The 17,300-nt window shown below is 52.1% G+C and overlaps 1 protein-coding gene across 1 annotated transcript in view; it reads left to right on the top strand.

The window, feature by feature from the left end:
• The first annotated feature begins 2,229 nt into the window (after positions 1–2,229).
• Positions 2,230–17,300, top strand: part of Scn4a (sodium voltage-gated channel alpha subunit 4) — a 30,980-nt gene continuing 15,909 nt past the window's right edge. The window contains exons 1-13 of the mRNA XM_057774360.1: positions 2,230–2,513; positions 2,601–2,719; positions 2,830–2,919; positions 3,229–3,357; positions 3,786–3,877; positions 4,286–4,603; positions 5,837–5,900; positions 6,098–6,239; positions 7,795–8,004; positions 8,570–8,720; positions 10,947–11,185; positions 13,027–13,200; positions 14,320–14,676. Of these exons, the coding sequence (XP_057630343.1) occupies positions 2,241–2,513; positions 2,601–2,719; positions 2,830–2,919; positions 3,229–3,357; positions 3,786–3,877; positions 4,286–4,603; positions 5,837–5,900; positions 6,098–6,239; positions 7,795–8,004; positions 8,570–8,720; positions 10,947–11,185; positions 13,027–13,200; positions 14,320–14,676 (2,358 nt within the window). The 5' untranslated portion in view covers positions 2,230–2,240. The remainder of the gene's footprint in view (positions 2,514–2,600; positions 2,720–2,829; positions 2,920–3,228; positions 3,358–3,785; positions 3,878–4,285; positions 4,604–5,836; positions 5,901–6,097; positions 6,240–7,794; positions 8,005–8,569; positions 8,721–10,946; positions 11,186–13,026; positions 13,201–14,319; positions 14,677–17,300) is intronic.

The raw sequence follows: 17,300 nt of genomic DNA, 5'->3' as shown, positions 1-17,300 counted from the left end.
AGGCTGTGATGCTGGGTTATTGTGGTCCTAAGCCAGGCTGTGATGCTGGGTTATTGTGGTCCTGAGCCAGGCTGTAACACTGGGTTATTGTGGTCCTTCCAGCCAGGCTGTGACGCTGAGTTATTGTGGTCCCTCCAGTCAGGCTGTGATGCTGGGTTATTGTGGTCCCCCTGGGCTCCAGTGGAGGAGAGTGAACAGCACCAGAACTGGGGTATTGTGGCCAAGATGACTTCAGACTGGGTGGGTCCCTTCGAGGCCATCTGGCAGGCCAGCATTATCTATCATATGACAAGATGCAAGCATGTATATAAGGTCAGGGGAAGGCTTGGGACAGGCTGAGTGTCTCTGTGAAGGGTTTACAGCTCAGACCCGAGTGTGTGGATGTGCACTTGTGCACACCAGGGCCACTGACCAGCTGAGAAACAGGAACCAGCAGAGTCATCCCCCAGAAACATGACTCCCTGGAGCCTGGCAAAAAGCAGCTGAGTAACTGGACAAGGGGTGTGGCCATCTCTGCCCAATGGCTCTGGCCTTTCCCTGTCATCTGCTCCATCTGTTGACCCGGCCTGAAAAGTGTGCACACCTACCAGAGCCGCTGTGCCTGGGTCTTCTGTGAGAGGACTAGACTTGATGTCACTCTGGGGGTCTGCTGGAGTCCCTGTCAGGGTAGAGGCTCTAGGATCCATCCGTCTGTGTGATCTCTCTCTCTCTCTCTCTCTCTGTGTGTGTGTGTGTGTGTGTGTGTGTACATGTGCTTGCAGAGGCCAGAGGAGGGCATTGGCTGTCCTGTTTTATCACTATCCACTCTACTTCTTAGAAACAGGTTTTTTTCCTGTTTTACCTAGCGCTCAGCTAGTGAGCAACAGACCCAGCAATCCTCCAGTCTCTGCTCCTGCACCAGCACTGGGGTTACAAGTGTTCATGTGGCTACCCAGCTTTTTTCTTGAATGTTAAAACCCAAGCTCAGGTCCTTATATGTACTTATCCACTGAGCCATCTCTCCAGCCCCATACTGGCCTCTCAGTTGTTGTGAGCAGCTGGGCCAGTGTTCTTTCTGTTTACTGAAGGAATCATTCCCCTAAATTCATTTCCAATAACTAACCCAGCACAGCCCTTCTGTGGGTAACAGGCTGGGCAAATGGGACAAGGAGTCAGAAAAGGCCAAGGGGCTAGCTCAGGAGATGGTCCATATACTGGCCATAAAACCCAAGGCTTCTGGGACACTTCCTTTCCCATACCCAGTTCATAAGAGACCACCAATCAAAAACTGTCCCTGGGGGCTTGAACCCTGCCCTGCTGGAACCGCCCATCTCCTTACTCCCATCGCCTTTCCTAGTCTTCCCCGTTAGCATTCCCAGGTCTCCTGACACCACCCACCTCCCATACCTTACATCTGCTTGCTCCACTGCATCTGGCCAGAGGTTTGGATTCCACAGAACCATGGGAGGAAGCTGCTGAGACCATCTGCAGACCGGGACCCTTCTGTGTTTCCTCTCCCAGCCCACTGCGAAGTACCTCATAAGTCGGAAAAGAAATCTTATGTCCCCACAGTCTTCCTTTCCCTTCTCTCCAGGCAGAGATGACAAACACAGACAGGGCCCATGTTCTTCTGAGATGGTCCCTGGCGGACATCATCAACACATCCCAGTCATCCTTTTGTACTGAGTCTTGCTGAAACCTCAAAGGTCTCCACACATCCTTTGCTAACCAGTATCAGCCGGTCCACATGGCAGCCACCGCCCTGCTGAAATTCATTTTCTAGATGTGCTTTAGGGTCCTCCTACCAGGCCCTCATCCTGGTCCACCTGGAGATCCTGTGGTCACAGCCAGTACAGGTTCTCTCTTTGTGTCCCTATAGGCTGAAGCCACACAGTTCCTGGTGTTTGTCAGGACACAGGGGCATTGGCCCCAAACTCCCAAGACTGAAGAGGATCTGGTTTGTTTTCTGCTGATCCCGAAGGTGGCGCAACTTTTTGGAGAGAAGAGTGCACTGTGGGGCCTGGGGTGGGGGATGCTTCCTGCCCAGCACCTGTGCAGCAGCAAGCCCAGGTCTTGCAGGCACATCTCCCAGCCCCAACAAGACCTGTGCACCCACCTCCCTGGCCCAACCCCTGGGCAGGCAGGAAGTGAGGTGAACACAGTAGACCCAGGGAATTGGTGATCCCCAGAACCCCAGGACTACGGGCTGCAGCTGCCCCTCTGCCTACCACCCTTCTGGCCCCTGAGCCCAGGATGCAAGGATGGCCAGCTCATCTCTGCCCACCCTGGTACCCCTGGGTCCCCACTGCCTGCGCCCCTTCACCCCCGAGTCCCTGGCAGCTATAGAGCAGCGGGCCGTGGAGGAGGAGGCCCGACTGCAGCGGAATAAGCAAATGGAAATTGAGGAGCCTGAGCGGAAGCCACGCAGCGACCTAGAAGCCGGCAAGAACCTACCGCTTATCTACGGGGACCCCCCACCTGAAGTCATTGGCATCCCCCTGGAGGACCTGGACCCTTACTACAGTGACAAGAAGGTCCGGGTGTGGGAGGGCTCCCTCTTTCTGTGCCTCCTGTCCCCCTGTCTGTCTGTCCTTCAGACTCAGTTTCTCTCTCTCCCCCAGACCTTCATTGTGCTCAACAAAGGCAAGGCCATCTTCCGCTTCTCTGCCACGCCTGCCCTCTACATGCTGAGCCCCTTCAGCATTGTCAGGCGTGTGGCCATCAAGGTGCTCATCCACGCATATCCTGCCCCAGTGGGAAAGGCGGGGAGGTTAGGGGTGGGCAGGAGACCTTCCTGTGCCCTCCTCTTCCCAGCTGCCTCCTCCTTCTCTTTCCTTGACCCACTCCCACGCTGTTCAGCATGTTTATCATGATTACCATCCTGACCAACTGTGTGTTCATGACCATGAGCAATCCGCCATCTTGGTCCAAGGACGTGGAGTAAGTCGCCTTTCTCAGATTTCCTATTCCAGGTCTGTATCCCGAGGGCTCAGAGCAACACTGCTCTTGTCTTTCAAGGAAGATACACTATCCCTGTGACCATTAACGCCTTAAGTCAGGGTGGGGGAGGGCATGCTATCACCCTCGCTCGCCAACGTGCTCAGCCCTGGGTAGCCATATGCCATCTTGGCGCCCCTCCTCTAAGGTTGTGTGTGTGCTGCCATGCACACACACACACACACACACACATACATACTGTGGTGACATCCAGGTGACATCCATGGCCCTGACCGGCCCTCTTCTTGCCAGGTACACCTTCACAGGGATCTACACTTTCGAGTCTCTTATTAAGATGTTGGCCCGAGGCTTCTGCATTGATGACTTCACATTCCTCCGGGACCCCTGGAACTGGCTGGACTTTAGTGTCATCACGATGGCGTAAGCGGGGCCCTAGGGCTGGGGTGGGAGCGGCCAGAAGGGTGAGCCACAAAGGGGGCTTTGACAGGAGGGTGGTGGCACGGGCCATGACTTGTACAGACTGAGCCACACCATCTAGGACATTCCCAGGGCCCTGCCCAGAAGTCAGCATCCCCTCCTTGTACCTTAGGAGGCAGCCTAACTCAGCCTCACAGCCAGTGGGTGAGCGGAGCTGTCCCTGCCTATCCACTCTCCCCAGCAGCAAGCTCAGCACTGTTCTTCTCAACTCTTGGGCTATAAGAGGAACTTTGGGAGTTATTTGACCCACCATTCCATGTGATAATCCCCATTACAAGAATTCTTTGGGACTCCTCATTCTGGGCCCAGAAATACTTGATTTCTGCCCCACTTCTGACACCCCCCCACACACACCTTAACTTCCCACTCAGGTATGTGACAGAGTTTGTGGACTTGGGCAACATCTCAGCCCTGAGGACCTTCCGTGTGCTGCGGGCCCTGAAAACCATCACAGTTATCCCAGGTATTGGGAGATGTGGGGACCCTCTGCCTGGGGAACATACCTCTCCACAGTACTCAGGCCTAGAAGTGAACACTCGGGTTCTAAGAATCTAACCTAGGCTAATGACAACACTCAGAGAACACACTTTGGGAATGCTAGAGTGCTGACATTTATTAGAATTTCTCTATGTTTTTGTATAGTTCTGAGGGTCAGGCAGTAGCCCATTGCATCTTCAAGGTCATTGTCTCCAGGCAAAGCCAAGCTCAGCATAAAGGAGGTGTTCAGGAAAGGGTCACCGTAGGGAGGCTTCAGGGAAGGCGCTATGAGGTGCAAAATCTGCCTCAGAGATGGAGTTGGCTGAGGCTCAGGGTGGAGTCGCTACCATCCTACCCTTCTCCCTGCTGACGCTTTCACCCTTGCCGTGCCCAGGGCTGAAGACCATTGTAGGAGCCCTGATCCAGTCCGTGAAAAAGCTGTCCGACGTCATGATCCTCACCGTCTTCTGCCTGAGCGTCTTTGCGCTCGTGGGGCTGCAGCTCTTCATGGGGAACCTGCGTCAGAAGTGCGTGCGCTGGCCCCCGCCCATGAATGACACCAACACCACGTGGTATAGTAATGACGACACGTGGTACGGCAACGACACGTGGTACGGCAACGACACGTGGTACGGCAATGACACGTGGAGCAGCCAGGAGAGCTGGGCCAGCAACTACACCTTTGACTGGGACGCTTACATCAACGACGAAGGTGAGAAGGGAGACTACCGACCCCTAAGGCAGCCCTTGTCTCGGCTGCTTCTTGCAGAGGACATAAGCCTAGATCTATCACTGATCAGCTTGGGTAGCCTCCAATAGTCATGACCCTCAGAACCTTCTCTTATCACTGGGCATGGTGGTGCACACCTTTAATCCCAGCACTTGGGAGGCAGAGGCAGGTGGATCTCTGTGAGTTCAAGGCCAGCCTGGTCTACAGAGTGAATTCCAGGGCAACCAGGCCTGTTACACAGAGAAACCCTGACTCAAAAAACAAAACAAAACAAAAAGATCCTCTCCTATCAAATGAAGTATGACAAAACTTCCTTCAAGGGTTAAGCGATGATGACACACTGTCTAAAACCTCCGCACCTGCTGAGGCTGAGGAGATAGCTTAATCTATAAATACTTGCCGGGCAAGATTGAGGACTAGAGGTCAATCCCCAGAACTCCTGTAAGCTTCCAGGCATGGTGGCACATGCCTGTGATTCCAGCACTGGAGAGGCAGAAACAGGCAGATCTCAGGGGCGCACTGTACAGTGAGCTAATCCTGTCTCAATGGCAAACCCCAGGTCCCAATAAGAGACTCCTTGAAAAAAAAGTGCACTTTGCAGTTGGTGCTGAGAAACAAGACCGAGTTTTCCCTGAGACACACACATGCACACACACACACACACACACACACACACACACACACAGCTCTCGCTGTACAAAGACACAGTTCATCATCCTTCTGTAGCCTGGGCACTCTGTTCTCCTTCCCCTTCTTCCCCATACTCTGTGCCCCTCTGGTAGGGCTGCCAACGAACATGTCCTGTTCACATTCCTGTTCTTTATGGGCACATGCAACACTCATACACTTTCTCTGTCTCTGGCACTAACAGTGTCTGCATATTGGAATGGTGTTCGTCCTTCACTGTGGCCCCTAGATTCTAACTCATTCCTACAGTTAAATAAGTGTGTGGTAGCCTAATGCACACACAGACACATGACCCTTGCCCCTTGTTCGGCTCCTGGTGAGTTCTGACCTCATAACCAGAGTCGGTGCCAAGCCGGTGAAGTGAGGCTTAGCGCTGAACCCCTGCAGTTTAGCTGCTGGAGAGCTTGGAATCTGGGACTGTTTGTTAAAGATGGGAGGGGCTCACACATGGAGTAGCGTGTTGTGTGCGTGTGCTTACTGTGCATCTGTGTGGTAACATGTCTTCTTTGTGGCCTCTGGTTCCCAAAGGAAACTTCTACTTCCTGGAGGGCTCCAATGATGCCCTGCTCTGTGGGAATAGCAGTGATGCCGGGTGAGTTGTGGGGTATCCTGGGAAGTGGGGCTTCATTAGGAACATGTATCTGGGGTGGGCAGGAGTGTGGGGGAACCAGTAGGCAAGGATAGAAGGCTTTGGTGTTTGGAGGACATATGAGGGATCCTCTACCCAGAGTCCTCCATCCATCCTCAGCTCTCTTCCATCCCTAATCCGGTCCCCCCTTTCACTACCAGGCACTGCCCCGAAGGTTATGAATGCATAAAGGCTGGACGGAACCCTAACTATGGCTATACCAGCTACGACACCTTCAGCTGGGCCTTCCTGGCTCTCTTCCGCCTCATGACACAGGACTACTGGGAGAACCTTTTCCAGCTGGTACAGCTGCTCTCGCTCTGCCCTGCCGCCCAGACACACCCTCCACACCGCTGCTCCTCAGAGCCCACCCCAATGGCCAGGCCCCCACTGCACCATCTCCCCTAGGGGACTCCTTCAGTTCCCCTGAGGGTTCTTGTGAATACCTGGCCAGAGTCAAATCACACTCCTTTTCTATTTTTGCTTTATGAACTGAGGTCTGGGCCTGCTATAGACTTAGACCCAAGAATCTACAAGCCTCAGAAAAACCGGTAGGACAGCTCAGAAACTTAACTCTGCGCCCACACAATGGTAGTTAGCCCTCCATATCTGTGGGGTTCACTTATGTAGATGCAACCAACTACAAATTGAAGATACTTTTTTTAAAAAATGGAGCGGGCAGTGGTGGTGTACACCTTTAATCCCAGCACTCAGAAGGCAGAGGCAGGCAGATTGTTGAGTTAGAGAGGTCGGTCTGGTCTACAAAGTGAGTTCCAGGACAGCCAGAGCTACACAGAGAAACCCTGTCTTGAAAAACTAAACAAAAGGCTGGGAATAAAGCTCAATGGTAGAGTACCTGCCGAGTGTATACAAGGTCCTGGGTTCAATTCCCAGCAATGTGCAAAAGAGAGAGATAAAGAGAAGTATTTCAGCAGTGGTAGCAATGGTAGCACACACCTTTAATCCCAGAACTCTGGAGGTAGAGGCAGGCAGTGAGTCTGAATTTGAGGCCAGCCTGGTCTACAGAGTGAGTTTCAGGACAGCCACGGCTACACAAACCCTGTCTCAGAAAACCAATCAATCAATCAATCAATAAACAAATAAAAAATAAACTAAACTAAAAGAGGAGAGAAGAGAGAAAGTATTTCAGATGAAAAAATTGTGCCTATACTGGAGACTCCTGTTTGGAGGACACACACAAATACCCTATTGGAAAATATTTTTATTCCATAATTTAGAAGACCCAGCAACTGTGCATGTAGCACTTACATTGTATTAGATACCATGGATCATCTAGAGAGGATTAGAGGAGGGGGCTGTGCCTAGGTTGGGTGCAAACGCTACACCCTTTCCTATAAAGGAGATGAGCATCTGGAGATCTTGGTATCTAAGGAACCAGTTCCCAGGATACCAAGGGATACCTGCATTTGATGTCCACAGCTGGTAGAGCAGGTGGGTTGAGAAGGAACGATGATGTCTTCTGATCTTTGGCAGTATTTCTAACAAGATTAATAATAACAGCAATCATAGATCTACTATCTGTTGAACAGTTCCTAGGTACCAGGTTCCGGGGCAAAGCAAGGTTTCAAGCCCTGCTTGCTATTTGTCCATCCTGGTTTTCTGACCTCAGAGTGCCTATCTAGACTCCCCATGGCTCTGATCTGGGACATCAGAATGCCTAGATCACTCACATGTATTTTGAGGTTCCCCAGAATATGGTTGAGTTGTTAGGAATGGCCACACCTTGTCTCTAGGCTCCGTGAGGGACCCCTCCTCTGCCTACCTACCTAAGCAACAACCATGTAGAAGGACCCATGGAGGCCATGAGACACCTCCCTCCTTTTTCCCACATCCCCAGACCCTTCGAGCAGCTGGCAAGACCTACATGATCTTCTTTGTGGTCATCATCTTCCTGGGCTCCTTCTACCTCATCAATCTGATCCTGGCGGTGGTGGCCATGGCCTATGCAGAACAGAATGAAGCTACCTTGGCTGAGGACCAGGAGAAAGAGGAGGAGTTTCAACAGATGCTTGAGAAATTCAAAAAACATCAGGAGGAGTTAGAAAAGGTGGGGATCCAGGCAAGGAGTTTGGGGTGAGGACCAAGGGTCTCCCTGGCCTTGGCCTGGACCGCTTAACTCCTGGCTCCTTCCAGGCAGGCTGGCGGGATAAGGGAGGAGCAGGGGCAAGAGGAAGGGTTATGGAGCAATAACCAGGTTGGGAGCTTTAGTGGAAGGGTTACCTCAGTTTCCCCATCCCACAGCGAGGAGTTTGGGACAGTGAACTGTGAACTTTCCTCCAGATTAAAGCTCTATGGTTTTGTGCTTTCTGGGTTTTTGCTGAGTCAGAGGCAGGACCCCAGGTTGTACACGGGACAGCTTCCTGCTTTCTCATGCACGTATGACGTCTAGGGCCCAGCAGAGAAGCAGGGATGAGAATCTTCTGGGCCAAGGTCTTCAGTTCTTTTGTCCTTACCCCGTCCCTCCACCACCACTGAAGGCTGCCCCTTTCTCTCCATGCACTAGATATGACATCAACTAAGATAAAGGCTCAGTAAGAGTTTCTGAGAGTCAACGTGTCCATTCCCCTGCCTCAGAGTGAGACTTCTCATTCATTACCCTTGCTGACTTACAGGCTAAGGCTGCCCAGGCTCTGGAAGGTGGGGAGGCAGATGGGGACCCAGTCCACAACAAAGATTGCAATGGCAGCCTGGACACATCCGGGGAGAAGGGGCCCCCAAGGCCGAGCTGCAGCGCAGACAGTGCCATCTCAGATGCTATGGAGGGTAAGTGCCCTGTGCCCCCATTCCCCCTCCCACTCTGCCTGCGCTGCCCACCAAGCCTCTCAGTCTCCTGAGGTGCAGGGTGGGGCCTGCTTGGATCCAGCTTCAGGAGGGCAGTAACTTAATATTGACACTAAAGAAATAAGCTGGGATAAATATAGTCCTGTTAACCTGCTTCATTTTTGGCTGCAAGGCCAAGCCGTTGCGGGAACTAGGGGCTTCCGGGAGGGTTTGGGGGCTGCCAAGGCAACGAGGAAGGACAGGCTAATAATATTAACCAGGAAGGCCTGGTGTTCCAGAACCTACTCCAGTGTTTCCTGGGTAAAGGCTAAAAGTCAATGTTTAAATTCCCCCGAGTAGAATCACAGACTCCCCACAAGTCCTGTGGTGCCCCCAAGTCTCAGGAGGAGAATAAAGAAATAGTAACAAGGGCCAGGCAGTGATGGCACACACCTTTAATCCCAGCACTTGGGTGGCAGAAGCAGGTGGATCACAGTGAGTTCGAGGCCAACCTCATCTACAAAGTAAGTTCCAGGATAACCATAGAAAAACCCTGTCTAAAAAAAAAAAGGTATCTCTGACCCAGAGATGGAGGGTACCCATTCACTTCCTAGGGCTTGCCTTGTGCTAAAGGCAGAGTCTAGGGTTCTTCAGGTTCTGTGACCCTCTAAAGGGCTCCATCTCACACTTACCTCTGCATTCAGGTGATGGTGTTCCTCCAGAGGAAATGGTCCAGGATGCTGGGCAGAGGTGGCACAAGAAGTTCCCTCCTCTGTTTCCTCAGGCTTTAGATCTCAGATGCTGGGACACCTACAGGAGCCCAGGCAGACTAGCCTGAGATAGAGAGCCAAGGAAAGAGGTTCACTTTCTCATTCCTGGGTGGGACTCCAGCCCTACCAGGTTCTCCAGGGGACTGCCACCTACCCTAGTCTCTTTCACCTGCAAAACAGGGGGCACCAATAGTATTTGCCTCTTAAGTTTACAAAAGTAAGTACTGGAGAATTTGCCTAGGGAGAGGCTACTCCCATAGGCCACAGAGGCCAGGTAAAGGAACAGCCCCATTCCACAGACCCCACAGATCAGGGGTAACAAGAATAGGGGTTTTCCAGAAAGTCACTCAAGAGGGAAAGGTGTTTATGCCTGGGGACAGTCTGGGGTGACTAGTGTTATCAGCAGCAGGGAGGGAAAGGTTTCAGGAACTCTGGCCAACAGCACTGAGGACTGACCCCCTAAAGTGTACCCCAATGCTTCCTAAAGACTCTGGAACCCAGTCAGAGACCACGGTATGTCTTTTTCCTGGCAGAATCCCACACCGAGAGGTAGCTCAGCTCCAGCACACTACGGGGAGGGAGGGTGTAGCATGGATAATAAAAACCCAGAGACAGATATTGGGGTCCAACCATAAGATCAGAAAAGCAAAGCAGCCAGCCACTAGAAAGACTTTTTACCTCTTCCAAATCTTCAGACCAAAGGGGAGAGAGAGATCTTGTCTCCACCAATCCTCAAACTCCACTCAACTAAGTTCCTGTCTCCTCCCGACCTTATATTCCTCTCTCCGCCCAGCCATATTGCTGGAATTAAAGTCATGTGACCCCACGTGCTGGGAGCACCTTTGTGTGAGCTCTGTTTCTCCTTTAGAGAGACTCAGTCTTGTGTTGGCCAGGGTGGCCTTGAACTCACAGAGACCCTTCTGCCTCTGTCTCCAGAGTTCTGGAACTACAGAGGTGTGCCACCACTCCCTGGCCTATGTGGCTCACTAGTGTGACTGTTTTGCCTTCTGATCTTCAGGCAAGCTTTATTTATGAAAACACAGATAGTGTACCTCTAGAGGAGGGCATTGTGGAGGTGCAACAATGGGCTTGCTGAGGGCGCAAAGCAGAGCGCTGGGAGGGTTTCGGGGTAAGGCTTCTGAAGGCGGTGTGCTTTGAGGGGCTGAACTCTAAGAGGGCAGGGCTCCGAGGGAGGGGGCTTGTGGGTGGGATTGTGAGGGGCTGGTCCTGGGGCTAGAGAAGGCCTTACTGAGGGGGGTGGGTACAAGAGTCAGAACATAGGGAAAGCTGGAGCTTTGACGGATGACATCCTGTGAGGCAGTCTGTGATGAAGATGGCAGTGGGGTTCACCTTGCGAGCGACTGGAGTATTGGGATGTGGAGTTCTAAAGGGTGGGAGATAGGAGCAGGAGCAAAGAGCTAGACTCTTCATCAGACACTCGCTCCATCCCCACCCCCAGAGCTGGAAGAAGCCCACCAGAAGTGCCCGCCGTGGTGGTACAAGTGTGCGCACAAAGTACTCATTTGGAACTGCTGCGCCCCGTGGGTGAAGTTCAAGCATATCATCCACCTGATCGTCATGGACCCCTTCGTGGACCTGGGCATCACCATCTGCATCGTGCTCAACACCCTGTTCATGGCCATGGAGCATTACCCCATGACCGAGCACTTTGACAATGTGCTCTCCGTGGGCAACTTAGTAAGCAAGGGGCAGAAGGAGAGGGCGGGCGTCTGGAGAACAGGAAGCAGAGTGGGCCTGGCTGGGATGTGTGGAAACGTAGGGGCGCTTGGGGACAGCCGGCACAGGTCGTGCAGAGGAGGTCTGGGGAACATGGTGATTGAGCTTCAAGGCATTTGGGAACCAGGAGAGTGGGGTGAGCTTAGACCAGGACTCCTGGAGGTCTGGGATCCAGGCCACATCTAGGAATTGGGGTCGAGGGAGTAGGGGCGTGGAAATGGCCGAGGCTAGGTAACAAGTTTCTTAACTTTCATAGACTGTCATGGTCCTAAAAGAGACCAAGGGACTTGGGAGTGAGGGCATATAGCCAAAGACACCCAAATGCCAGGGTTTCTACCTCACCCCAGAGACCTCCCGTTCTCCAGCCCCACCGGGTGCTCTCCTGAGCCCTTTGCTGCCCAGCTATTGTTGACACGCTCTGATCCACTGCTTATCCCTGCCCATTAGAGGCATTAGCACCTCGTAGCCAGCCCCACTGGAGCCTGACAAAGGGAAAAGCCACTGGGCCTCCTCCTCCAGTTCTGCTCCACCGTGCCCCACCCTCCCCAATTCCCTTTGCAGTCCCACCCCACCCACCCACCATGACAAACAGACAAGAGGCTCGCAGGCTCCCATTATCTCTAGGGAAAGGCAAGCTCAGAGAGTGTGCCATGTGAGGGAAGGTTGGGTCGGTGCCAGCACTGGGTAGGGGGCATAAGAACCATGGCATCAGAATCCCCAGTCTTCAAAGCAGATATGTCCATCTTGTGAAGATGCCCAAAGCAGCCATGGCCAGGCTGGGCAAGAGAGGCAAGGGCACAGCTGCCAGGGTGTGGTGATGGGCAGGACCCGTCTGCCTGTCTACCCAATGACCACACTGTGTTTCTTGTCTGGGCACCTGCTATGGCCAGAAACAGCTCTTGGGAGGGACCCAGTGTGTACCTAGGCATGCTGTCAATCCAAAGCAGCTGACGCCTAGTAAGAGGGGGACTATGCCAGTGAAGTTTAAGGGACTGTGGGGCCCTTGGGTGCCTGTTCTGAGGTTGAGGGGGCAGAGCTAACTTTCTGATTCCATCCCTTTCAGTCCCTGCCAAGACCCAAGGCTTGGTTGAGGGTGTGGCTCATTTGGTACAGTGCTTACCTAGTGTGCAAGCCTTCCTAGGCTCCCTTCCCAGCACTGAATAAAGTCAGGCATGATGACACATGCTTGTAATCCTAGCACCCGGAAGGTGGAGGCAGGAGCAACAGAAGTCCTTGGTCATCTTCTGCTGCATAGTGAGTTCAAGGCCAGCCTGAGCTGCATGCTACTTGTTTCAAAATCAAAAGGCAAAGTTTGCTAGCTCCTGAGGTTAGATATACGTAGGGAGGCTGGGAGTACAGAGGAGAAATCCTGAGCTGAGAACACAAGAAATTGAGTGGCACAAAGGGATCTGGAGTGCACCTCTCTGAGCCTCAATTGCTCATCCGTCCAAAGAGTGTGATGATAATCCCTCCAGCTTTGTAGAGACCTGCATGCCAATGAGGTCAGTGTAGACCAGATGGCACTTCATGAATGTTGAACGTCAGGATCAGGTTGAAGATCCAAGAAGTTAGTGGCTTGACCATGGTCACAGGTCAGAAATGGGTAGGAATGGGTCTATACCCACCTAGGCATATGACATGGCCTTTGTACCTGCCACTATATGCACACACATAGGCCGTGGGTACCACTCCCTACCTCTCTTCAGGGCCCTCAACCCTCACCCTTGGGGAGATCTCCCAAGGCCCCTTTCTCCGTGAGGCTCTGTGACAGGGGTTCCATGTCCCGTCCCATCCCCTGCCAGGTCTTCACGGGCATTTTCACTGCAGAGATGGTGCTGAAGCTGATCGCCATGGACCCCTATGAGTATTTCCAACAGGGCTGGAACATCTTCGACAGCTTCATTGTCACCCTCAGCCTGGTGGAGCTGGGCCTGGCCAACGTGCAAGGGCTGTCGGTGCTGCGTTCCTTCCGTCTGGTACACAAGACCCAGGGGCTGAGGGGGGATGGGAGGAGAGACCATCAGAGGGTGCATGCTACCTGGTCCCTCAGAACTAGAAAAAAGAGTCCTTCCTTCCTATTACACAGGGCTGGGATGGGGGACCTGACATTAGTGAGCTGACATTAGATGACCTCTGGCAGCAATGGAGTTGACTTCAGCTCCGTGTTATAGGCCTGACCGAAGACAAAACCACGCTTGGGACTTAAGAATTACTATTTTTGCCGGGCGGTGGTGGCGCACGCCTTTAATCCCAGCACTCGGGAGGCAGAGGCGGGCGGATCTCTGTGAGTTCGAGACCAGCCTGATCTACAAGAGCTAGTTCCAGGACAGGCTTCAAAAACCACAGAGAAACCCTGTCTCGAAAAACCAAAAAAAAAAAAAAAAGAAAAAAAAAGAATTACTATTTTTTTTCTCTACGCCTTGAAGTTCAGTCTTGTTTTGTTTAACTTTATCATGAGGGCTTTCGAGCATACAGTAAAAAAAAAAAATGACCCTTTAGGTGCCTGTCACCCACCCCCAACAGCCACTAGTGTAGTATAATTTTATTATCTTTACAATTTTTCCAAGCTTATATTTGTGTGTCCATATGCCACATGTCTGTTGCCAGACACGAATCACATGTATCTACATGCTATCACATGTAGAGGCCAGAAGAGGATGCAAGGCCCCCTGGAGTTGGTGTTACAGGTGGTTAGGAGCTGCCGAATGTGGGCGCTGGGAACTGGACCGGGAGTCTCTGGAAGAGCAACTAAGTGCTCCTATCAGCCACTTGTACTGCGATTCTTTTTTCATCTGTCCCATCTATTTTTATGACAGGGGGGAGGGGATGTTAAAGCAAATTCTGGTATCCAATCTCACCTGTAAATACTTTAGCCTGTATCTTTAATGGATAAGGCCCCCCCCCCTTTTTTAACGTGGATGCCGGGAGGCTATAGGACACAAACACCCCCTCATTAACAGAAGCAGGGAAAAGCCTTGCTCATCAGGAGGATGGGGTTTAAGACTTTTGAACACTGAGCTTTCTCCTGAGGCTCCCTGGGGTTAGCTGGTGGTCCCCAAGCCTCATTCATTCTCCTATTTCCCCCTGCCTGGCAGCTGCGTGTCTTCAAACTGGCCAAGTCATGGCCAACACTCAACATGCTCATCAAAATCATTGGCAACTCAGTGGGCGCGCTGGGCAACCTGACACTGGTGCTGGCTATCATCGTCTTTATCTTCGCCGTGGTGGGCATGCAGCTGTTTGGCAAGAGCTACAAGGAATGTGTGTGTAAGATAGCCTCAGACTGCACCCTCCCGCGCTGGCACATGAACGACTTCTTCCACTCCTTCCTCATCGTCTTCCGCATCCTCTGCGGGGAGTGGATCGAGACCATGTGGGACTGCATGGAGGTGGCCGGCCAGGCCATGTGTCTCACCGTCTTCCTCATGGTCATGGTCATTGGCAACCTGGTGGTAAGTAAGCTATTTCGAGAGCTTCCTTACTCTTACATGGGAACTACACGAAGCGTGTCCAGTTCCTCTCTTTCTCACTTGAGGGGCTTGTTTATTTTGGGGAGAGTTGTACAAAACTGTTGGCGTTTAGATCTCTATAGTCAGGCCTTGCAGTGGTGGACAGTGTATGCCAGCATTCAGGAAGCTGAAACAGAGGATCTCTGCAAGTTCAAAGAGAGCCTGGCTTACTCAATGGGTGCCAGGGCAGGCAATCTGGGTTCTATAGCAAGACGGTCTCAAAATAAACAGTGGGGGCTGGAGAGATGGCTCGGCAGTTGCGACCAGTTGCTGCTTTTGCAGAGGACCTGGGTTCAATGTCCAGCCCTCACATGATAGTTCCTAACCATCCTTAATTCCAGTTTCGGTGGATCAGTGTCCTCTTCTGACCTCCTTGGGCACCAGGCACTCATGTGATCCACATATATACTTGCAGGCAAAACACACATAAAATAAAATGAACAAATCTAACTTTAAAAAGTTTTTACCAAGCAGTGGTGGCACACGCCTTTAATCCCAGCACTCGAGAGGCAGAGGCAGGTGGATCTCTGTGAGTTCGAGGCCAGCCTGGTCTACAGTGTGAGTTCCAGGACAGCCAGGGATACACAAAGAAACTCTGTCTCAAACCCTTCTACTGACAAAAAAAAATGTTTCTACCTTCTATGGCCACCGCTGAAAATGGTGGTTTTGTAAGACCTCCCTCAGTGAGCTTCAGCGTTTTATGCTTAACCATCCACAGGACTTTCTTAAAACGGGTTCCTGGCCCCAGCCCTAGAGTTCTAGACTCTGCAAAGTCTAGAACATAGCCTGGGAATCTGTTTCAGCTGAATCTGAGAAATGCTGCTGCTGTCTCTGGTTCAGAGACAGTGTTGGTTTGAGACTCACGGTATAACCCAGACTGACCTAGAACTTTCATTAATCCTCCTGCCTCAGGTACCTGAGTGCCGTGATGACAGGTGTGTACTATGCCTGGCTGTATTTATGTGTGTGCGCGTGTGTGCGTGTGTATGTATGTGTTTGCATGTGTGTGTGTGCATGTGCATGAGTGTGCTCATTCTCACCTGTTCCTGTGTGTGCAGGTGCACACATGTGCATGTGAGTATGAAAACCAGAGATCAACTTCAGGTGTCATTCCTTGGCCTTCCCAGCCTTCCACCCTGTTTATATGTGTCACGGATGTGTGTATTAGTGTGTACATGTGTGTGCAGGTGTGCATACACATGTACACACGTCTGTGGAGGTCAGAGGTTGATATGGAGGGGTTTCCTTGATCACTCTCCAACTTATCTTCTTTTCTTAAATAATTTATTTTTACTTTATGTGCACTGGTATTTGGCCCGCATGTGTGAGGGAATTAGATTCACTGGGACTTAACTTACAGACAGTTGTGAGCTGCCATGTGGGTGCTGGGAGTCGAACTCTGGTCCTCTGGAAGAGCAGTCAGTGCTCTTCACCACGAGACATCCCTCCAGCCATCTCCACCTCTCTTCTGAGACAGGGTCCCTGACTGATCGGCAGACCAGCTGGTCAGCGAGCTCTAGAGATCTGCATGCCCATCTGGATCCCCACCCCCACCCCAGCTTAGGGTTTACAGACCTGAGTGGCCACATATCTTTTCTCATGGATTCTGGGGATTCTAACTCAGGCCGTCCCACTCCTGTGGTAGACATTCCACTTCCCAGCCTTGTAAGCTGTGTTTTGAGGGAACTGATGCAGGATGGCAGACAGCCCTGCCTTCCTCACTATTGCTGTCTGTGTGATATTGAACCGTAGCTGCTCTCCAGTAAGGCTGGGGTCTCTATCAAATAGAAGACAAAGAATTTATAACTCCTGAGGTCACTGGGATGGTTGACCTCACTAGTATGTAGAAAGATGTGTCATAGAATGGGACCAGGACCCCATGAAGGTTTTCTTCCACTTTCTTTGGCTCTATTCCCTGCCTCTGGTCCTGTGGTCTGGAAAAAAGAATCAGCTCAGTGCTGGGCAACCCAGAAATGATGGAACTCCTATTTTGCCCCTTTCTGTAGCCTAGGGCTTGGTGTGTGGAGCCGTGCATGGCAGAGATGCAGGCTGGAAAGGCAAAGCTCATGGCCCAGCTGGCCAGCTTTTCTGTGGCTGGGCCTGTCGACTCTTCCCCTTCTTGGGGTAGAGGTCACGTCACTCCCATCAGGGCTCCTTAGTGCTGCCCCTAGCTGTCCCCTGTGGTGGCTGACACTTGCTCTGGACAACAGAGGGTGGAGGAGGCCGTCATATCCCCACAAAGGCTGGAGGAATCCGTGGGCTGCTAGGTCAGAGCTTCTCAGATATGGCTGAGCTCTGGCTGTGGGCAGAGGCTGATGGGGGAGGGGGTGTCCCCTCAGCTGGAGGAGACTGTGGGACAGCTACAGTCTGGGAGAACTCAGGACTGCAGTTCCTAGGAGGGGGCTGAGAGAATGGGGAGAAAGAGTAGCTTTCTGGGCCAAACTTAGGGCGGACATGCTTGAAGGAATTCTTTGTGAGCATAGATTAAAGGCCAGGGTGGCTAAAATAGTCTGTAGCAGGGGCCTCTCTCTGCATAAGGGCAGTCAAGAATTCAGGCTACTCCTGCC

Source organism: Chionomys nivalis, chromosome 7, assembly GCF_950005125.1.
Source record: "Chionomys nivalis chromosome 7, mChiNiv1.1, whole genome shotgun sequence".
NCBI lineage: Eukaryota > Metazoa > Chordata > Mammalia > Rodentia > Cricetidae > Chionomys > Chionomys nivalis.
Note: the sequence above shows the minus strand (reverse complement) of the source record. Positions and strands in the feature narration are given on the sequence as shown.